Source organism: Nannobrachium achirus (genome assembly GCF_963921795.1).
Source record: "Nannobrachium achirus genome assembly, chromosome: 17".
Classification (NCBI taxonomy): domain Eukaryota; kingdom Metazoa; phylum Chordata; class Actinopteri; order Myctophiformes; family Myctophidae; genus Nannobrachium; species Nannobrachium achirus.
In genome coordinates, this window is record NC_137824.1 from 26159640 (window position 1) to 26182306 (window position 22667).

Consider the following 22667-nt stretch of genomic DNA (forward strand, 5'->3'; position numbering starts at 1 on the left):
GCAAAGTAGGCTACATAAACATTTAGTATACCGTATGTGGATTATGTGGATAGCAGAAATCCCACGCATAAACCAAAGTATGCTATGCAACTGAATGTTTGATAAGAAGAAGCCAATAAAATGCTGGGTATCACGCGCTGCACTGCACAGGCTAGGGATGTGGCCCATAAGACTGAACAATAAGGGCTTAATGTGTAGGCTAAGTGAAAGATTTTTAAATGAATAAATGAAATCATTTGGTAGCTGCCTAATGCATTGGTTCTCAAAGAGGGGTCCGAGGAGGAGGGGACTCCACCCAGGTGTCCTGGGAGTCCCCCCATGTAAATGATAGGCACCAAATGGACCCTTATGGTTATGTAACTCAGAGTGTCAATTTAACTTTGATTTTACAATAAAAATTGGGGTCTCAGAGATAGAAATGCTACTAAATGGGGGTCCGTAGCCTAATCAAACTGGGGGTACTTGAAAATTAAAAGATTGAGAATCACTGCCGTAAAAGTTAAACTCATCTCTTATGGTGCCTGGGGGTCTCTACTCCCTGGCATGTGTTTTCAAACGGGGTCCGCGGGCTATGTGTCAATTTGGGGGTCCTCAACACGTTTGAGATGCACTGGCCTGGCCCCTAATGCATCAACTCCGGGATAGTCGCATTGAGATTGTGACAAACCTTTGGACCTGTGGTTGTTTGCGCTAACTGGGCTTCCGTAGAGTGGAAGGCGGTGTGTTGTTGACTGATGTGAGTAGCTAACGTTGTCTTTAGAGCAGCATGATGAAACATTAAAACATACAGTCATTGATCTGTGTGTGTTTTTATACAGCAGTCCGTTGAGAATACAACAGAGAGGAAATAATTCGTGTTCCTGCTTTTGAACAGGGCTAGCCGGAGAGGTTTGTTTAGCTTGACTGATAATGAACGTTAGCCACAGAGAAGCTAATTTTAGTTCTCTGACTTGGTAGTTCAATACCTAATCAAATTATGTTATTATACATAACTCTTGTCAGCTAGACAGCCAGCATTAGTAAACATTCTGTCAGATGGGCTGTTCAAAAATGGTTCCAGTTGAACATTGTTGGTTACATTGATTTGTTGGTTACACAATAGATATTCTGCTGTGGTGGGCTATGCTAAAGAAAAGGCAATGTGCTGATGTTCTCCAAATCATGCAATAGCTGTCCATGTTCCAAAATAGACCATGCTAACTGCTTGGTTTATTATGATCTTATTTCTCGCCTAAATTAAAATGTATGTGGCGGTCTCTACACAATTAGTTATATTTTATTTGCTGCACATGGGTCGCTGGTAAACTAAGGCAATTATTGTCTTAGGAATGTAACATTTCCTGTACAATCTGTTTTTTCTTTTTTCAGCCAAAGATGGAAGAACAAACAACACTAGAGACCCTTTTGGAGATGGGCTTTGAGAGGAACAGAGCGTGAGTAGTGTTGTGTTGTCAAAAATATCAATTTATCGAAAAGTATCGATTTTGAATATAGTATAGAATTTCAATATTACTTTTCCATAGAATCGATGATATCGATACTCAGTTTCTACCTCTCTCGTTGGGTGATACACATGCTCTGCGTGTGTGTTTTTTTCTTTCGTTATTTTAGATGAAAATACAGATTGCACAGCCTTATTTGTACTTGTGCTTTTGAAAAGTTCACTACCATCTACCTCAAAAAGTTATGTATTTTTCTTTCAATTAAAATAAACATGTTTGCACTAAAATCGCTCTGGTTGCGTGGTATCGAATATCTATATCTTTTTCAAAATATCGTATCGAAGTTAGAAATCCAGTATCGTGACAACAAGCGTGAGTGACACAGACATTGATATTTGGTTTTATGACATTAGTACCGGAGCTAAAGTAAAATAAGTGTATTACTCTGACCAGGAATAACATCTACAGGCCATGTATGGAGGGAAGATTTTGAGTTTTTTTGTGTTTCTGTTTCTGTACAGGGAGAAGGCAGTGGCAAACACAGGGAACCAGGGTATCGAACGAGCCATGGACTGGTGAGTAATAGTATGCCACAGTCTTCTCAGGAACACACAGTACTGTCCGTTGAATTGCCAAGATTGACCTCATAGCTCCTTTATCAGCTTGGAGAGTGACTCGCGTGTATCAAAACAGCATCCCGCTTCCAGCAGTGGAAGCTTGTGATTGGCTGAACCGGAGGTAGGGAGCGTTCCGTTGTGTTCCCCTGGACCGCGCGGAGGTGCCGAAAGTCGGGGGTTGAAGATTTACTATTCTGTCCATAACGGCACATAAGTCGGTAACGGCGCTGAGTCAGCTCATGCGACCGTCGCAATGCTTGACACGGTGACTCGCTCGCTACCGCTCGCTCGGCAGTGTCTCACGTAGCTCATGGTCGCCTGAGACGGCGCGCCTCCGTAATCTCCACCGAAAACAAGCGCTCCGCCCTTGGTCCATTGTTGGAACCGGGATGTTGTTTTGATTCACGCAAGTGACTCCTGCACAGTGTTGTATATGTGATTCAATGATTTGGGGGGGGGGGACCATTTTCATGACGTCACGCACATGTCGCTTACCACCTACACAACAGGAGGAGTTAACAGGTCAGACAATGGGCTATTGATATGCTTACAGGCTTGTTCCTTTGTTAAATCACCCTGGTGTGACACTATAGCATTTGTAAACGTTGTCGAGGTGTGAACTTAAGGTTGTTTTACATCGATGCGTTGACACTAGGCCTGGGGCGGTATGGACATTTTGTTACCGCGTTTACCGTCTTCCCATTTACCGCCGGTACTGCGGTAATTACCGCACCCCCGTATCTATTAATTAAGGTTCGGCGATAAGCCAAAATATTGTAATCATCTTCCCAAAAGTCGCCTCTCCACAGTGGAGAGGCGACACAGCCTGACTGCCCGAGTTATACTTCTCTGTACAGCACAGCGGGTCTGGCTTTCAAAGGAGCAGATCTACAAGCTCACAACACATCGCATCCGGATGCGTTCTGAGCTTTTAGATCTGCACTGTCGGGTTACCATAGTAACGTAGGCTAGCTACTTTTTTCAGACACAAACAGCTATGTGAACAAACCAGAAGAGGAAGGGTAGTCAGATCGTGTACAGTGATTCTGTAAACTCACGTCACGTCTCAACTCTCAAATCGCAGTGATTGAGTGCTGCTATATACAGGTTTTAGTTACAAGACTTGACAGAAAAGGTTATAAAATCGCCGACGCGCCGCTGGACGGAGCACAACGTGCGACGCAGTGGAGAAAGTAAAATAGTTTCATTTTCGGTTTAAGTCCACGCGGCCCGCGCTCCGCCAGTAATCCGTATGAATAAAAAAAGATATGCCACAACACAAGGTATGTATTAACATCCTTGTGTCGAGTGGATTACAGAGAAAGTTTATGCTGCATTGCTGCTCCGTCATAGAGTTGTGCTCCGTACTCTACTGCCCTGCGTGCACTGTGTGCACTGCACTGTGTGTGTGAGTGACGTATGTGGGCGGCTTCCAACGTGTGGTACACGGCCCAGAGCAGAGCGGCATGGAGCGCATGCGGTCCTCGCTTCTCCCCCGTTTTAAAACTCGCTCGTTCTCAATAAAAATAGCCTATTTTTTGTCTTTTTTGACCGCGGTAAGGACCCTGACACCGCGGTAGGCCGCGGTATACCGCGATACGGCGGTACGGCGGTTACCAAACCCAGCCCTAGTTGACACTGCTCAAAAAAGATACAGGGCGGCGTCTATACGCGTGACCGGACCAACACAACAATGCTCCTTCGTTCCCTCTCGGTTGACCCCTCTCTATCTCCCTTGCAACACTCACCCGTCTGTCCTCCTTGTCTATGAAATTGATAGAGGCTTGTGGTAATAAATCAACCACGATGGTCTTTAAACCCATTCGAATCTCTCCTCTGTAATACACATTCCTCCTCAGGTTAATGGAGCATGAGAATGACCCTGACGTCGATGAGCCCTACGTTCCTCCTGTCCTTGGAGGTGCAGCAGACAGTCAGCCCAGCACAGCACAGCCCACAGTAGCAGACACCGCTGAAGGCAAGTGGTCCACCAGCAAGAGATGATGTCGAGCATCTAATACACTGTTTCCCAAACATTGGGTCGGGACCCATTTGTGGATCACAGATGTTTTTTTATGGGTCACGGCTCGAGTAAAAAACCCAATTTTCTTTTCCTACAAAAAATAAAATATTTATTTCAAAAGATGGAAAACCTTTTGAAATATATCTTTTTATTTTTAGAAATTAAGAATTTAATACATTTCCAAACAAACAAGCAATCACATCTAAGAAATTCCATAAATAAAATATAATAATTAAGAAGTAGTGTAAATAGCCGATCTACAAGCGCAAAGTTACTGTTGTGAGCTTGTAGATCTGCTATTTTCACTAGGGGTCCCTGGCGAATGTCTAATTTCTCTTTTGGGTCACAGCTAAAAGGTTTGGGAACCACTGATCTAATACAACTTGCTTAAAGGAGTAGTTCACCCAAAAAAAGGACTTCTGTTTTTGTTACATTCCTAAGCCAATTATTTGATGACTGGCGGGGTCTATATGGTAGCAGACTCCACCGGATAGACTCTGCGACCCGGTCAAATTATTGGCTCAGGAACGCAACAAAAACAAAAAAATCTCCATGAATTTAAGGCTTCATGGCGTGCGTAATTGTTGGAAAATAAGTCATTCTTTGGGTGAACAATTCCTTTAATGTTTTCCTGTAAAACAAGCTTGGTGGTTGTCCTCTCTCTCTTTCTCTCTGAGACTTAAGAGGAATTCTGTGGGTGTGTGAGTGGGTGGCATGTGAGACAGTGAGAGTAGATATTTTTGCTTAAGGTATGTTCAGCTTTTTTCCCTTTTGGAGACATTCAAGTGAGATGTATTAAAACAGGACAACTGCTATTTTCCCTTCTTTTTGAACATTTCTCTCATCTCACACCCACACATGCACACATTTCTTTTGGTTTCAGGGACAGAGGGAGAGGATATAGACATGACCGACACGGTGCAGGAGGAGGGGGGTACCAGGCGGCCAATGACGGAGGAAGAGAAACGTGATCAGGTCAAAAGGTCAGAGTGCACTTAACGTTTTTCATTATATTCGCCTCACAGTTCTATAGAGAAACCAACTGCATGAGGATGTCATCGCAAAAGTATTAGCTTGAGATGCTCCAATACCAGGTTTCTTTTTTTTGTGAACATGTGAAGACTATTTATATTTATTATTTTTTTATTAGTTATCTGGATGCCAATATTATTGCAGCGTTGGCCCGTGGGGGTGGGGGGGGGGGGGGGGGGGGGGGGGGGGGGGTGTGAAGTGAGCGATGCTATTTATTAATTAATTTCATTAAGCATCCCGCAAAGCTTGGCTAATGTGACCCTGTGTGTACAAACATACACCAATTGACCAATTACAGTCCGGACAGACGCGGGACAAACAGACAAAGCCAGATGTAGGGGCGGTTAGCACCGCTCAAAAATTATTGTTGCGACGGTTAGGTCGCAGTTACTATCAAAACCTCCACCGGCTGTCATGGCTGTCAGTCTGCGTCACTCGTCACGTCACACTTTTGCCCTACTTATATCTCCGCCACCGTTGCCCCTATCCATGCCAAACTTGGCACACACACTCCTTGGCTGCCAAACCACAACCTCTCATTTCTCACATGGCCCTCTTCTAGCGCCACTATGAGGCCGATTCTTGCAAAACACATTTTTGGACACTGCTCCTACAGATTTTGCCCTAATATCACGCAAAGCAGTACACAGTATCTCTAAAGTCATGTCATCAACATGGATCTGTCCCATTTCCCATATTCCCTCCTGATTGGCTACCATTGCCTTCTAAAGTTTGTGTATGCGACCTGCCGGTCGCTTATCTTCCGATTAGGGAGTCTTACTGGTCATATAAGCAGTAAGCACCTTTAAAGCCTGTGTGTCATATTAAAGCACCTTTAAAGCCTGTCCTATAAGCATTGTCTTGCATTTGTGTCTTATCACTCTCTCTCACCAACACACACATACTTCAGGCTAGAGGAGCTCATGCGAGTCAAACAAGCGGAGCGGAGAGAGAGGGAGCGGGCGGAGGAGGTGGAGAGGGAGAAGCAGCGGAGGAAGCACGGCCAGGAGCTGCTGCAGATTAAACAGAAGCTGCAGGATGATGAAATGAAGAAGCTGGCTGACCTGCGGCGGAGAGAGAAGATGGAGGACAAGCTTGCCAAGTAAGACTGAGATCAGTGCTGTCTCTCAAACATAGTATTTTCTACTCCTACTCTGTCATAATCTGTAAATACCTGTGAACTGCACCGATGATGGTGGTCCTAACAGTCACCAAATTACTCTCTTCCCATCAGACAACGGGTGAAAGACAAGATAGCTCGTGACCGAGAGGAGAGGGCGCAGAAGGTACTGCTCTCTCATCCGCCGAAACCTAGAACATCCAGGCATATGTTATTTGATATTAGTAATGTAGGACATCGAATTTACACCGGTTGTTAGCTACATTCCTTTTCAGTACTCTGTCCACTCCCTCCCCTGTCCTTTCAGTTTGGTGGTGGATCTTCCAGTGCTGCTATATCTCCCCCTCCCGCTGAGCCCAAACCATTATCACCCACCAGTCAGGGCCCTCCGCCTACCAAGAAGGAATACGATGAGTGCAGGATACAGGTACAGGCACACTCAGACACATCCATGCTTTCATTTGTTATTGCTGGAGGTCTTTAAAGTGAAGTCCGTTATCCCTAGGGTTTCAACATATTTTAATGTAAGGCAAAGGGACAACGAACATATCACCACATCCATACTTTGAGAATATTGAGAGGAATTTGATCGTATTCACACAGCAGCCATTTTGCTCTTACATAACACTCACATATGACTACGTGAAATTGGCTCCTCTGCTTGTAATGTAACGGCACACCACCACAACCATACCCAACTGCTGCTGTACACCCATCACTTTACAGATACGCCTGCTTGACGGCTCGGCCATCACAGCGGTCTTCAAGGCCCAGGAGCCACTGGCTGCGGTACGTGTTTACGTGCAGATGAACAGCAACACGCTAGAGGGCCAGGATTTTGGCCTGATTTCGGCCTACCCCCGCCATGTCTACACCGAGCTGGACATGGAGAAGCCCCTCAAAGAACTGGGTGAGTGCAGGGCTTGGTAGAGCCTAGAGGAGGCACATAAAGTCTCGTCTCAGTCCTCCTCTTTATAGATTCAGGAAAGACCTGTCTCAAATACTGGTTAGACTGGTTGTGTTTGTAGAAAGAAAAGAAAAATGGCAAAAGTCTAGAGATGCAAACTTAAATAAATAAGGTTGCTTTCTGTGCACACAGTTACATTCAAAGGGGCTTTATTGGCAAGAGAAACATACATTTACATTGCCAAAGCAACCACACACTGTCGATGTAGATCCTGATGCCCACCAGTTCATTTTCAACTAACCATTTCTAATTTCTTCTCTTTTGCTTCAGGTTTGGTGCCTTCAGCTGTGCTGGTTGTAACCAAAAAGTGAGAGGAGTAGCTGCTCTGTGAGCCTACCTCACCACTACTTCAAAATAAGAGACCCCAGAGATGAACAGGAGAGAAGGACTGTCCCAGGAGGGGGCCCACTTTGCAGGATCATTCCATGCCAGTTAGCTGTACGGTAGTTTAAAGAGCTAGGCTGTGTTCAGCTTGCATGAAACTGTCTTTCCCTCATATTGTTAAATATCTGCAAAGAAACAGTCCTGGATAAATACATAATTGGGATTTTTGAGACAACTGAACACAGCCTGTACGCTTAAGTTTAGTTTATACTTATTCAAATGACCAAGTCGCTTGACAAACGTTACCTATTTTCAACTGAATCCTAATTGTTTCAGTTTAAAATAAGTCACTTTTGTCAAGTGCCACAGTCTCGTGATGACATACATTAAGACCTTAGGCTGAGTATCTGGATGCAAGTTGCAAGGTTTTAAATTTTGTGTGGTGAACTACATGGAGTGATTTTCTTAATGACGTAGTTCAGTTGATATTTTCTGAAGGTTGCTGGCTATTGACTGATCATGCTTTGAGGAGCACCCCCATGACACCAACAGAACAAATAAAAATAAGCAATGACTACCATCTTGAAGGACCATACCAGTTTTGCTACATGTCATCGTCAACATGAGCCACATTCAGGGGTGTCAAACTCATTTAAGGTTGTAGGCACGATTGGTCAAAATGTGAATTTTGTGTGGGCCAGATTACTTTTTGTCTGTGCATGCGTGCTTCCAACAAAGTTGTATTATTCGGTCATAACACTATTGGGTACGATTTTTTTTAACCTATTGGGTTCAAGTCTAGCGCTGAACAGTAACGTGCATTATGCAATTAAATACAGGAGCGTTCTGCCTGCAGTGCCTAAGCATCCAACGGCCTGTGGAGTGAGTGTCTGGTTAGGCTATAATCAGAAGCCTGATGGTCTATAAACATAATGAAACATTTTGTTCACATGAGGTTTGGCACTGTACCGGTACTGATTTTGCACAGAAGAATAGGACAATTTGAAGTATGTCAGCATAATATCCTACATTTCCATTTATGTAGCAGTTAATCACTGTATTCTATTTTGAAACTACTCAGGTGACAGTTTGGTCTAAATTAAATCAATTTTGTGAAATTTCAAGGTAGCAGTGGGCAACCTTGAAAGCGAAGGGAAATTATGTGCACATCTGGGCACGGCTAACCCACCATGCTTATAGATGTTATATAAATTATGAATTGGCCCCAGGTGGGCTCTGTACCAATAAGCACTGTCCAACATTAATGAATACTCCAATTTCCAGAAGTAGCTTAAAGTAAAGTTCATGTAAGCACAGCTCCTTGGTTCAACCATTAGATTTCAGTCGGGGAGGGTAGGTCGTGTAAAAACAATTATGACAAAAAGTATGAAATTGCCAATGGTCAAGTCACTTGGCTGCAATAAAATGGATCAATTGACAACGCTAAAAATCACATTCCCAGTTGAGCTTCATGAGTCATGTCTGATTAGAGGGCAATAAATGACTTTGCAGTCTGAAAATGGCCAATCTACAAACTCATCGTGTTTTGAGTTTGTAGAGCTGGCATGTTTAATACAAAACATTTCTTTTGAATTTTATTTTATGAATAAAATTTAGAGAATCTTTTGGGAGAACAAATTGTAAAGAAATTGTTGTAAACGGGGAAAAGAGGATATTTACTCACCCATTTAATTGATTCTTAAAAACCTCCAATAAGGTCCCCAATTCTCTCCCTTATGGCTTTCAGTGCAGCACTGGTTGGGACGGTTACACTTCTCCATTCCGAGATTCCTCTATGGAAGTTTTGCCACTCAGACAATAAGAAGTCACTGTCGGAATGGAGACATGTCGGAATGGAGAGCACCCCCCGGTTGGGACTTGGAACCCCTCCACCAGCCTGAGGTTTGACACCCCTGGTTAACATAGACCTCAACCATTTTTACCAAAATTGCTTTATTAACCATGTTTTACATTTTGTCCATATACTATACAATAAACCTTACAGAATATACCTGAACATATCTGTCAATGTTAGCTAAAACTCATCATTAAATCCGTCTTGAAGCTAAAATGTTTGTTTGTATGCAGCACATCTTTTGAGGTGTATTGATACGTTTAAAAATGTATATTTCAGTAGCTAATTGCTAGAAGTCATAATTTGACTGGTGTGGTCCTTTAACTTAAACCTTACTTGGCACTGTTAGCAAAGAGACTTAACTGATTGGTTTTGAAGGGGCCTTATTATCCTTAGTCCTGTTTATGACCTGTGACAAACTACTTTGCCATTTTTTTTACAAGTTCAAATAAATTGACAGAATGAAGCATAAATAACCTACTTAAAATAAAACTTGACTTGGAGAAATGTCTGGGCTGTTTACTGAATGTATTCTGTACGCATGCGTCTTTAAAGGTGTAGTTCACCCCAAAATGACGTTTTGATTGATTACTCACATCTTTGTCACATCCCTAAGAATAAACGTATTAAATGGGATTCTGGATGGGGACCCAAATGCATTTTGGGTCCCCATCTGGAACTCAAGTCTCCATGGCGTGAGTAATCAATAGGAAAAAAGTCATTTTGGGGATGAACTACTCCTGATGCACTCATCTCCATGTAAAGTCTTGTCAATATAGTACTGTGCTATTTTACAAACATCTTTATTAACAACATAAGAGCAACAGGCAAGTCAATTCCAATATTAAAATTATTACCAAGCATTTACAGTGTAGTTGATTTGTTTCCTATGCCTTTTGTTCCACTGGAAACAGAATCAGTGGATTGAGTGACGCTGACAATTATATTGTTCAACCAGCTGTTTGCACAAGCTATGCAGCCACAATACCAACAAAACACAGAAACCGCTTTAACCTGAAAATAAATCCTGTGTAGACATGGCATAGCGGGGTATTTTTCTCACTGCTGTAGCTCAGCATTTAACACTCGCATGACTGAGCCCGATTTTGGGATTTTGAGGTGGTATGGGTTTGCTCAGGAAACTCTCAGAAATGTGCCCTTTCATGACTTTTCCTTAACATGCAAGCCAAGTCTTTTTTGAGACGTTTTCTAAATATGAATTAAATATGTTTGAGTGTTTCCTGAGCGGTCTAGTTCCATTTATAAATCTAAAAAAAAGGTCAAAATGACTTGTTCAGTCATGCGTGTGTTTTAACCAGCATGGACTAGTCACTTTTAAGCTGCAAAGATTTGAGGAGCATTGGATTGCGCACACAAACATTGACAAAACGCACAACACACTGCCATGATGACACACTATAAAAACCTTTATATACATTAGAAAAACAAACTAGCCTACTTCATGGAATGATGCAAGAAGCCAACCACACGCAATATTGTCATTTGTGTGGTTGATTAATGTGGACAGCTTAAAATGAGGGCAAAGGTGCTGACTTCCTACTAGAATAGATCATACAAAAATAGCTTTCATTAAAACCTGTGGACAGGAACTAACCCTCTACCAAAACACCAAAGTGCTAAGATTATCTCTGTTCAATCGAACACCAATGATTGAAGATGAACCTAATGCAGATGCATTGGGGAAGCAGGCTCAAGTTGGTACATATTTTTAACCTAACAACAATACTGTGTCTGGACAAGATGCTTGCATTTTTCCTCCCCAAGTAACCACTTTTCTTCAGAATGTGAACGGACAGGACATGTCAGTTATCCATTTCAGTCCCCCTCCCCTTTTCCCCACAAATCCACATCAGTGAGGTAATCGCAGGGAGGGTCATAAAGATGTAAAAGAAAAGCTGCAAACATGCTTTTTTAGCAGCATTTGAATGAAGACCAGAAAGACCCAGTGGTTCAGTTGATTGGTTGGTCCTTTTGGAGGTAATCTTGGGTGAACTTCCTTCCTGTAGCCTGTTGGTGTCAGTCTTTGCCCTCCTCCTCCTCCCCTTAGCTCGGAGGATAATAGCCTTGGTTGTAATTCCAGGTGTTTTGGTACCCATAGCTGCCGTACTGGGGTTGCTGGAAGAGGAGGGAAATTACACTATGAAATAGACAATCTCAATATGAGAAACACAGAATAAGTTAAGATATTGCTACTCATAATTTACTTGCAGTCTGCCAGATAGTATGTATTAGTTATCTCCGTTATTTCCACTGGTGTCAATAGTTCTGTCAGTGCAGTAGTGTGGCTCATACCTGATACCAGCTGCTATATGCTCCGTAGCCAGCAGCCTGGGTGGTCACGTCGGCACCAATCATAGATGGAGGAGGCGTGGTTATGGGAACATGTGGCATGGTAGGTGGGACTTGCGGGGTCACAGGGATAGCTGAAATGTCATCTGTTTTGATCATCTTCTCTGGATCCTCACTGTCACTGTCAATTGATCATGGAATCAGTCAGTCTACAGATTTCTTTTAAACTTCCACTTTATATGAATAATAAATGTTTAAGAAACATGAACTTGAGGGAAAATTGCTTGTGAACTTAATTTCAAACTTCTTTTCAGCAAAAGAAATACAAATCGAGCAGCTAAAAATAACATCAAAATACCTGGCCAATCAATACGAGCACTGCATGCTGTTGTCATGACTGGAGAAGACAGCATATTACGTTGGGGAAACCAAACCATGTGTGCTATCCATCAACCATGGAAACCAAATTGTTTCACTGACTTTTTAATGTCCTCTCCAGTTAGTCATCCCCTCTCACCCGTTCTCTGCTCCTCTCTTCTTCCCACCAAGCTCCTTCAACAGTTTCTGGTGTTCCTCATAAATGGACAGCACACTGGAGAGGACAGACACAGGGGCATTGTAAAAAACACACCTCTCGGGTTAACAAGGAAAAGTACTGCAGGGCAATCCATAGTCCTGAGTCCTCCACTGGACCAAGCAGTGATTGTGATTGGATTTTCAGGGTCACACAATCGTGACACATGAGAAGCAGTGGAGAAACATCCAAGCCACACGCACACTGTACTCCAAATGAAGACGATGGTGAATCATCTTGGGCTACATTTTATACTTGTATAAACGCTGACCTCTGGATAGAGTTTCCGTAGTCCTCTGCGTACTGCAGGCCCCTTTGGGAGAACAGGATCTTGGTGCGTGGAGGGAGAGGCGCGGACAGTGCCCGCATCACACACTCCTGCACCCCCTCGGCAGAGCCCCGCAGTTCCCCTGCCACCTCCAGCTCCAACAGGTTCATGTGCAGTTTACCGTTGTCCTGTTACAGAGAGACAATAGAGATAATAGTAAAGAATAATTTTGTCTGGGGGCGTCCGCTGGCCTAGTGGTCAGGGCACATACCACATACTAGGCTATGATGCCTGCTGGCGTTGCCGGTTCGATTCCCGGTCCGGACGACCTTTGCCACATGTCATTCCCCATCTCTCTCCCCATTTCCTGTCAGTCTACTATCCTATCAATAAAGGCATAAAAAGCCCAAAAACAAATCTTTAAAAAAAAAAGGATGATTTTGTCTGAGGTGAAAGAGTGAGGACATTCCTTTGAGGTAGTGACCAAATATGGACTTTTCTGTGGAAATTTAAATTAGCAAATGTATGTGTGTGTGTGTGTGTGTGTGTCTGTGTGTGTGTGTGCACGTGCACGTTTACTCACGGGACTGATTTCCAGGGCTTCCTGTAGAACTCCCCGGGCTTTGCATGGGTTTCTGCCTAGCTTCAGCAGCAGGCGTGCTAACTTGATGGAGTAGAAGGCATGGAGTGAAGGATTGTCTATAGACTGGCTCACAGCATCTCGCAACAAGGCTTCTGATTCATCCAAGCGGCCTGCACGTCTCTCCAAGCCTGCCCTGCGGAGCCGAACGACAGCTAATCCCGGCAGGGCTGTCTCTAGGGCCTCCAGGACTCGCCGAGCCTCAGTCAGGTCACCTGACGGAGACATTTACCCTCATTATTATTATATTATATTATTATCCAAGATAAACACATTTTATAGAAAAAAGAAAAATCTGTATTTAAGTAAGGCTCTAATAAAAGATAATAATTTGAACCTACAATTGGTGGTGAGTGCCCTCTTGTGGATATAACATCACTGCCCAATTCTGACATTAAGCACATTATGTGCATCATTCTATGCAAAAGTATCTCTATGTATACTGTATACATGTATATCAAATACAAATTTCAGAAACAAATTTAGAATGTAATTTCTGAAAGGTAGAGTTTCTATGTGAGATTGAAAATGAGGGCCAGTGAAACAAAGTTTGACTTGGATGTGTATGTGCATGTCTTACCATGCCTCTCCTCAAAGGCTGCCCACTGCATGTGAATGGTGTGTTTGTTAATCAGATGTATCTCACAGGCTCGTCTGAACACAGCACGAGCCTCTTCCAAACTTCTAGCCTCCAGGTAATGCACATACTGAGGAATATATACACAAACACAATTAGGTGGAGATACATGGCCAAAGCTGACACCTTAACCCATTTAGGCCTAGAATTAGAAGGATTCAAAAGACACTTATAGAATCGGGTCAAAATTCTAATGTTCACGACTTTTCAAAAATAGCAGATCTACGAGCTCGCAGCGCGGCACTTTAAAGCATAAAATAATGATACACAAAATGTGTACCCGTTCTAAATGGGTTAATTCCTCTTACATTCTAAGTGCAAATATACCCATCACAAAATCATAATCATACATGAAATGCATTTGAAAAAATTAATGCTTTTCTAAATGTAGATCCATAAAATCCTATGACAAAATGAATCAAAATAAATCCAAGTTAAGGACAGGAAATCAAATCAAATAAGAGTGAAATAAATTAACAGTTAAACTCACACACTTTCGCTTACCTTGGTCCAGAACTCCTCGTAAAGTGCGCAGGCAATCAGACAGCGCTCAAACAGGATGCGAACTCTCTTATCATCAGAGGGACCTTGAGATTCCTCTTCACCCTGGGATTTGACCTCTGATCCTTCCTCTACTTCCTGGTTGGGCTCTAGGATGAGAAGATGATGAGGCTTTGAGCAGTGTCATCAAAGACCATGCAATCAGATGTAAAATAGAACCATAAAAATGGAAGAGAATAATTATTCACATTATGCTTTGATGGCTATCACAGTTTCTTAGTATTGTCTGTCGAGATTGAATCGTTCAAATGTAGTTCAGTTGCAAATGCTACATTTTAACTGACTGAAGAGCATTGGCAATGACTAAATTGGAGAGAAAAGAAAATCATTCTATAAAAAAAAAATCAAACCTCCGTTCGAAGTGAAGCGGTGAATTTTTATTCTATGTGTTCTAGAGCTATGAAATCTGTGTTCTAGATCTATACATTCTGTGTTCTAGATCTATACTTTCTATGTGTTTTAGTTCTATATTTTTATGAATTCTTAATGAATGAATGATTTTGTCTGGAGGGCCGAATTGTCATGTGAAGCTTGACCAATCCTCAATACTGCATGCACGGGACATGACACGGACACGGGACTCCTTGGAAGCCTATGGGACAGACTGTACGGGACAGACAAAGCCACTCCTTGGAAGCGGCTTTCACCGCTTCAAAAATCAATACAGTAGCAGAATATCCTGCATTACTGCCCTCTTCATTGCAGTACCTTGGTTGGGGTCCTTGGTGTCCTTGTCTAGCTGAGAAATTTCCCAGTCCAGGTAGGAGTGCCAGGCTCGAAGCTGGGCTCGATCCAGAGGCTTGACATGGAAGTAAGGCCTCTTGATCTACAGGAGGGACAGAGATTTTGTTGTTTTTGTCACATTCCTAAGCCAATAATTTGAGGAGACTCTTTGTGTCTCCATAGGGTACAAAGCAGGCTCTTTTGTGTCTCCACTGCTGGTCATTAAACTATTGGCTTAAGAATGCGACAAAAACAAATGAATTCAAGTCTCCATGGGCTGAGTAATCCATAGAAAACGTTTTATTTTATTTGTTTTTTCTTTCCTGGGTGAACTATCCCTTTAATGCTAGTTATGCTATTTAAAGGCATTTGTCACGCCCCAAAATTATAATAGTACTAGACCTTACCCGTTCGAATATATGTGCTGCAAAATACGTGCAGAGTGTGGGTTATGGGGAAAGTAACTGCAACTGCATGGTGCGTGCGTGAGAATATGTGGGAGCATCATAATGTAAGGAGCAGCCCATGGAGGAGTGTATATTTATGATGGATACAAATAATTTAACAGCAAAATTAGGTGAATAGAAGTATGAGGATGTATTTGCTCCACATGATTTTTCTATACCCGTTGGAAGATGAGACACACATCACCCGTTGCATGCGTGACCCATGCAGAGAGAGAGAGAGAGAGAGAGAGAGAGAGAGAGAGAGAGAGAGAGAGAGAGAGAGAGAGAGAGAGAGAGAGAGAGAGAGAGAGAGAGAGAGACTGCAACATTCCTAACTGTGAGAGAGGTGTGTGGGGGCCCGGGGCTACAGATCCCATGGCCTGGAGGAACGGACCGTAACCCTGACAACAGGCTGTAGAGCTGTAGAGTGAAGAAACGCTAATAAATAGCTAGAATTTGGGAAAAATGAAATTCGGGCTCCGTCACCGTGTGTATAATGCTAATGGCCAATGCCATGTTAAATTTGAGATCAGTCGCTGAAGCGAGTGAATAGATAATGCATTTTGTGACCTACTGACTGACTGACTGACTGACTGACTGACCTCTCTCTCTAATTATAGTATAGATGATACAGTAGTTCATGTGGTCTCTCTTCAGTGTGGGTCCTGAAACAGTCTGAAACTGTCACAGTGTAATCTGCCCAACAACAGCCAACCAGTACAGTAAGTAGTCATACAGTCAGGCTATACAGACAATTCATTTGATTGGCTTATAATTGCGCATCCCCACAATGACATCATAAAAATATTAACTTGTTTTTTAAGATGATATTAAAGTGACAGTAACCCTTTAGGTGACAGGGCCCCTTTAATATTTACATTGTTTTATCTGCAGAGCTGAAAAGTATGCCATTTAAATGATACTCTTTAGCACATAATTGTTTTTTAATCTGCTAAATAACTGCATAAATTACAAAACCAGGCAGAGACCAGATAGCCACTGGAAAGGGGAGTGAAACGGGGAGGGAGAGAGAAGGAGAGCGAGAAGCAAGACCAGGAAACCATGACTCACACTGTCTTCATAATGCCACCTCTTGCGGACCTCCCCCTCGTTCTGCTGGTAGACCTTGTCCCTTACAGTCAGAACCTGCTCTCTTATCTTCTGTATCAGCTCCTCCTGAATAAACAAGGCATTTATAAGCACTTAAAAATCCAACATTTTGCTACATTTATCAATTTAACAACCCAAAGATTATTAGAGTGATGGCAAAGAATGCAGACATTAATCCGGGAATCAAACCCACGTTAACTTATTAACTGATAAAGCCACCAGGGCATCCAGGGAGTAATGCTACTTAATCCCAGATAGTGACGTGTCGTTCATGAGTGATTCGTTCATTAGAATCGAATCATTAGCATGACTCGTGAACGATTCCTTCAAATCCCTGAAATGGGTCATTCACACTTTCGTTCTCATCCCCGCCCCTCCCCCTAATAGCCCCGGCCGGCAGATAGGACGCGACGGCGGGCTGTACTCGCGACGTAATAAAAACGCTCCCGCGATTGTGTTTTTCACGGGGCGATCGCGCTATGAACGAATCATTTGAACGAATCATTTGAACGAATCTTTTGAACGGATCATTACCGTGGCGTGAACGTGAACGAAATGATCCGTTCACTGAAATGAACGGGATTGCCCATCACTAATCCCAGAGGTTGTTTGTTACTCACAGAGTCTTTGCCTTCAGGGGTGGCGGGCTCCTCCTCACCCGGTGGCCTCTCCTCCTCTTCCTCCTGGGCCTGCTCAGCACGCTCCGCCTTCTGGCTCTGGCGGCACGTAGCTCTCAGCTCTGTATACTCTTCTGGGGGAAGGACCTCCTTGGGCTCGTGGTTGTTCAGGTGTGCCTTAAACCTGAGGTTTGGAGGTGGTTAAGAAGAAAGAAGAACATTAGATAGGGGTGCCATCCATAAAGATTAGTTTTATGATTGGTTGTATTTATTGGGGGCAGACCTCCATTCAGAAACACCCCCACTTAGAAACATCCCCATTCAGAAATACCCCCACTGAGGTTAGGGTTAGGGTTTAGGTTAGGTGACACCTCCATTTAAAATAATGGAAGTCAATCTTCTGAATGGCAATGTTTCTGAATGGAGATGTGTAACTGTATTTATTAGTGATGTTTCTGGATCCTGAGGAGAATTAAATGGTTGCCATGGCAATGAGATGGACTGTGTCAAATAAAATCACGTGCACAAACAGCTTACTTGTCGTAGTGGCTACTGTAAAGCTGGGTCGGGACCAGGAGGACTCTGTCGAGAACGGCCGCAGCAGCTTTCATGTCTCCCTGCTCCTTCTCCCATTCCACATAGAGGTCCCACAAACGGTCCGAGTGGAAGTCCACCCCCGCCGCTGCCACCGCATCCTCAAACACACTGAAATAAAGGAAAGAGGTTTACAACCATACAAGACGTGTTGACCACTTAAGCCCTATTCCATACTTAGTCATACAATGGTGTCATGCAAAAAGTAGAAAAGGTATCTGATCTACAAGCTCACAACGCATCGCAATGCGACGCGTCGAGAACTTGGAAATCTGCTAGTTTTGAAATGTGGGGAGATTTATTATGAGTATAACATACCGTTTTTTATGAAAGGACTTTCAGGGAGTTTGTTTATATGGGTGGTAGCTTATAAAAATGTTAAGGCAATGGAAATTTGCCTGTGAATAAATCAGACATAATGATCATGGATAATTTGTTTACAAGACAGCTTGTAAATGAGATTCTGCCACCTTCTAATATATATATTTTTTTAAAATATGAAATAAATGACAAATGTGTGTATACCTTCGGATGCGTTTGGGTGAGTCCGGAAGGTTCATGTCCAATGTGCCCAGCAATAAATTGATGTAGTGGATCCACAGATCTACACTCAGAGGAATAGCCTGAAGGCCCTGCACACACACCTGTAATATCACACAAAGATCCCACACAGCAGTATTACAAACTAGTAAGACGCCTCAAGAAAGACGACAAGCGACCTCGCCCGCCTTGACTTTGATTAAAAAGACACGACTTGTTGAGATTACTTTTTGCAGTGTTTTCGAATGCAGTGTTGTCATTCTCTCTGAAATCTGCCAGTGATTGCTGGGTCATGTTGTGACCCAGCAGGACCTCAGCTGTTTCCTGGAAGCATGTCACCCATTGCTCATCCCCAGATTCTTAAATTTTTACCTTCAGCAGAAGTCTGTATTTAAAGTTTCGAAAGGCTTCATGGCATTTGTCACAATAGTAAGATCCATTTTCCGGGTCTTTAAGTTTCTTGTTGCATTTTAAATTGGGAGACTCAACTTAAGAGTCTTGAAGGATGTCAGAACAGGTCATTGAGTCTGTGAGGTCAGATGTAGAATTTTCATTCAGTCATTGCTAATTGCGATCTATACCATTCTGATGAGTCACAGTGATGTGGCAGAGTCACAGTGATGTCACAGTGATATGGACATCAGCGATCTCCATCCCCTGACATCACAGTGACATCAGAGCATGATGCCAGAGCGGAAAACCCATAGACCGTAAAAATGTGCACACGTCTACATGGACGCGGACAAGCTGTGACATTTCTCATGGTAAACTGCTACCTTCGGTTGCAATTTTGACACTATGCTGCCCCTTACCTCCTCTGCTTTGTTGTTGTGACCCGCACGCCTCTCCAAGTCCGCATATTTCTTCCAGTACCCGTAGCAGAGAGGATAGCGTGCCAGGAAGGCCGTCAGCGCTCTGCGCGATGCTGTGAGGTGACTCTGTGGACAGGGGGAAAGTAATAATTATCATTGCCTATAGAGCATCGCAGCGGAAGTGGATTCCTGGGGTCACTTAATATTCCCCATTCATTTTCGCCATAGACTTTTACAAAAATATTTATAACAATTATGTTAAGCCTCGAACCAAGCCATCCAGGATGGAGGTGAATCATGATCATATAACCTTTGATCCTATGTGAAAACATATTTTAATATTACATTATTTGATATACTACATTTAATAACTACCCTTTGTTTAGCGATTTTCAAAATGTTCTTTTCATAGAAAAAAAGGTTATATGGTCATGATTCACCTCCATCCTGGATGGTTTGGTTCGAGGCTTAACATAATTGTTATAAATATTTTTGTAAAAGTCTATGGCGAAAATGAATGGGGAATATTAAGTGACCCCAGGAATCCACTTCCGCTGCGATGCTCTATGGGGCTTTTAAGCCGTGACATCATTTTGTAGTCAGACCTCCAAGCAGATGTATTGTCAATATCTGTCCCTCGCTATATCAACAGATCTGAGACAAAAATAACGACTAAAGTATAATTCTACCACTTTCCTTTCAACAACAAAGAGAAGAAAAAATTGTAAATAGTAAAAATAGTAAAAAGATTCACGGGTGCTGGGGCCTTTTGGCCCCAAAAGTTCTCCTCTGCCTACAAAATGATGTCAGACTTAACAGCCCCATATAGCTTCTCAAGTCTCAAGCCTGAATGTATAAGCTTCATTTATAGGCAGGACAGGTATTACACATACTTTAAATACTTAGGTACAGTTAGGTACTGTAGGTAACCTATCTGACAGTAGTCATGATTATTAACCAATACAGAAGCAATTAATGATAATGTTGTACTCTTGTTTGTGTAACCCACAGTCAATATGCCACCATCCACAATCCACATACATACCTCTTGTTCACAGTACTGCAGTAGGTCAGTCCAACTGGAGAAGTCCTGGGGGTGTTCGTTGGCTGCCTTCCAGAGACGCTCAAAATCCACAGGAAGCTCCCCCTCTTCATCCTCTGTTGTGGGGGCATTGGGGTAGGAAGTGTTATCCGGAGCGACCTCCGGGACCTCGCCTGCCCCGCCGCCACCGTTCTCTTCTGACATCTCTGTCGGAGGAGGCACAGGATTCTCACTGGTCTCCATGGCTGACAGTTAGTGGAAATGAAACAGAATTGGTTAAATAAATAGCCTACATTTTATTTACAGTGTTTTCAAGACTTTATTACTGCATTCATTGGACAAGCGTCAAAAACCTCCCCCAACAACCTCTCTGCCTGTCATACTCAAAATCTACCACCCTAACTCATATTAAAACACATAGGGCCTACCATGCACACTGGCACCTTGCTTAGATGGATAGATACCTTTATTATCCCAAGGGGGAAATTCAGTACATATATTATTCAGACTGCACACACAAATCATATGCACAGGTAGACCAATACACTGCACAGCGTGCTGCCATTTAAAAGTGGGACTAATGTGTTATAGGTCTATACCTCAACTTTCTTGTACCTTTTGAACTGTAACCTCGCCCACCAGGCTTTCTCTGAGAAAAAGCCTGGTGTTCGTTCACAACAGGCTGTTTGGTTTCCGCCTAGAGCGCGGAAACCACTAGAAGAAGCGGCGTCGCTTTGATTTGGTTCCCTCTGTTTGTTTCCCCAATACCTATTAAAATGCTCGAGTGGCCTAGTGTAGTCTTGCCAGTCGCTAAAAGTTGGACTAAAAGATGCACATACCAAACGAATTTTTCAAAAGCAAAACTAGTCTCCGCAAGGAGTTTATTAGGTAGCCCTAAAAGTGTGTCCTTGAGCGCAGGGGAATATTTTGGGTTAAAACTGAATCCGGTTTGATCTTTCCGGCAAATTGTAGTCCTTTGAGTACTACAACGTGACGTTTTGTGGTTTCCGCTCCAGACCGGTTACAAACCCGAAAAGTGAAGTGATCCCAGACTATTTGAACTGTGTACACAGCACCTTCAAGCAACTTTTTTAAAATTGTGTCTTTGTTATTGCTGGTTGAGAAACCAGAAAATAACTTTACAAGAAGATAACATTATACAACTTGAAAGTAAACACTACACCAGAGAAAATAAAAACATGAAACATTATTGTCTCCACCAGCCGAAGGCTGAGGGAGAGTATGTTTTCCCCTCCGTCCGTCCGTGCGTCCTCGCAGTTTGTGAACAGCTAATCTCAGTCACCGTTGGCCCGATCGCTGCCAAACTGAGCACACACACTCCCTGGATGCCAATCTAGAACCTCTGCCCCACATTTTTCAAATCAGCCTCATGGTGGCGTTATAACAGGCCGATTTGTGTGGCCTGGTTGTTACCAGCTAATCTCCGGCGCCGTTGGCCCGATCGCTGCCAAACTGAGCACACACACTCCCTGGATGCTAATTCAGAACCTCTGCCCCACATTTTTTAAATCAGCCTCATGGTGGCGCTATAACAGGCCGATTTGTGTGGCCTGGTGGAGACCTGTGCTCGGAAGAGCACTGCTTCTAGTTATGAAGTGCATTACACTGTAACACGAGCAGTCAGCATAGATGCACACTTGGTTTATGCAAAAGGATAATAAGACGCAGTGGCTGGTTTGCTGGATAATGTAACAGTATTTGTACATAGCAAATATCATTATGTTATGTAACTGAGTTACAAAAAGCTGGAAGTGTATGTTACTCTACTACAGTAAGTACAGTACTGAGGCTTGCAGAGGAGCCGTGGCCATTCATTTGTCATGGTGGAGGAGAGTACCACTTATAGGCCTAATTCTCCTTGTTAAACCCATGCAATTCTTCCTCTCACGTTTGCACAAGGTTACTGTATGAATATGTAGTCCTAAGGCTACGATACGCGTCGCGTTCATGGCGTACAAGCTCACGAACACCTCACACGTACTAGCATAGCTTAGCATGGCTAGCATGGATGGACATCTGAATGAAAACCCAGTTTGGTAAAAACGCAAAACAAACAGAAGCGAAAGCAACTGATGGCAAATCAAATGCCAGTCCTACATTGCAACCGTACTGATTTAGATGAACAAACCTGGAGACTCTTCCTCCCCAGGCTGCCCGTTGTTGCCACTCAGATCTTCTGAACCTTCAGTCGCCATGATCGCCAAAGTTGCAACGATGACGTCACCCGAATGCGACGACAATTCATCACCTGACCCTTGACCCCATTGCTATTCTGAGTTTATTTGGATCAGATGATTCACTGAGCTACACTAGTATGGTCAGCTCAGCTGGATACTCATGCATAAGTTTTATTTATCCAGTTACATCATGTTTTGTGCTGCTGATCTAGGCC

General features: G+C 43.1%; 2 protein-coding genes across 4 annotated transcripts; one reads left to right on the forward strand and one right to left on the reverse strand.

Annotated features, from left to right (window-relative positions):
• The first annotated feature begins 700 nt into the window (after positions 1 to 700).
• On the forward strand, positions 701 to 10061 carry ubxn1 (UBX domain protein 1). 2 transcript variants are annotated; one of them, XM_080746431.1, is made up of 10 exons: positions 701 to 736; positions 1369 to 1433; positions 1964 to 2017; positions 3919 to 4037; positions 4966 to 5065; positions 6025 to 6216; positions 6349 to 6400; positions 6542 to 6661; positions 6961 to 7144; positions 7472 to 10061. In XM_080746431.1, the coding sequence occupies exons 2-10, from the start codon at positions 1375 to 1377 to the stop codon at positions 7510 to 7512; spliced, it is 921 nt and encodes a 306-aa protein (XP_080602557.1). In that variant the 5' UTR covers positions 701 to 736; positions 1369 to 1374; the 3' UTR covers positions 7513 to 10061. The 2 variants fall into 2 exon arrangements, with proteins under 2 accessions (XP_080602557.1, XP_080602556.1); XM_080746430.1 differs by lacking the exon at positions 701 to 736 and adding an exon at positions 744 to 888.
• A 98-nt stretch (positions 10062 to 10159) lies between these two features.
• On the reverse strand, positions 10160 to 22475 carry LOC308302185 (pre-mRNA-processing factor 39). Of its 2 annotated transcripts, none has more exons than XM_080746428.1 (15): positions 22404 to 22475; positions 20258 to 20499; positions 19213 to 19338; positions 18386 to 18504; positions 17804 to 17971; positions 17270 to 17450; positions 16611 to 16715; positions 15079 to 15196; positions 14314 to 14459; positions 13753 to 13879; positions 13116 to 13387; positions 12536 to 12720; positions 12208 to 12282; positions 11694 to 11871; positions 10160 to 11516 (listed from the first exon to the last, which is right to left on the reverse strand). In XM_080746428.1, exons 1-15 carry the CDS (start codon positions 22468 to 22470, stop codon positions 11445 to 11447), a joined length of 2181 nt encoding a protein of 726 aa, XP_080602554.1. In that variant the 5' UTR covers positions 22471 to 22475; the 3' UTR covers positions 10160 to 11444. The 2 variants fall into 2 exon arrangements, with proteins under 2 accessions (XP_080602554.1, XP_080602555.1); XM_080746429.1 differs by having other exon boundaries at positions 20258 to 20482; positions 22381 to 22463.
• Between the last annotated feature and the right edge of the window lie 192 nt (positions 22476 to 22667).

What these genes read in the sequence shown, in the direction of transcription:
- ubxn1 (XM_080746431.1), top strand. Translation starts at nt 1,375, where the DNA reads ATGGAAGAACAAACAACACTAGAGACCCTTTTGGAGATGGGCTTTGAG. An exon ending in GGCTTTGAGAGGAACAGAGC is followed by an intron (nt 1,434 to 1,963) that starts GTGAGTAGTGTT and finishes GTTTCTGTACAG; the next exon opens with GGAGAAGGCAGTGGCAAACA. An exon ending in AGTAGCAGACACCGCTGAAG is followed by an intron (nt 4,038 to 4,965) that starts GCAAGTGGTCCA and finishes TTTTGGTTTCAG; the next exon opens with GGACAGAGGGAGAGGATATA.
- LOC308302185 (XM_080746428.1), bottom strand. Translation starts at nt 22,470, where the DNA reads ATGGCGACTGAAGGTTCAGAAGATCTGAGTGGCAACAACGGGCAGCCT. An exon ending in TACAGTAGCCACTACGACAA is followed by an intron (nt 17,451 to 17,803) that starts GTAAGCTGTTTG and finishes TCCAAACCTCAG; the next exon opens with GTTTAAGGCACACCTGAACA. An exon ending in GGTGGCATTATGAAGACAGT is followed by an intron (nt 15,197 to 16,610) that starts GTGAGTCATGGT and finishes TCCCTCCTGTAG; the next exon opens with ATCAAGAGGCCTTACTTCCA.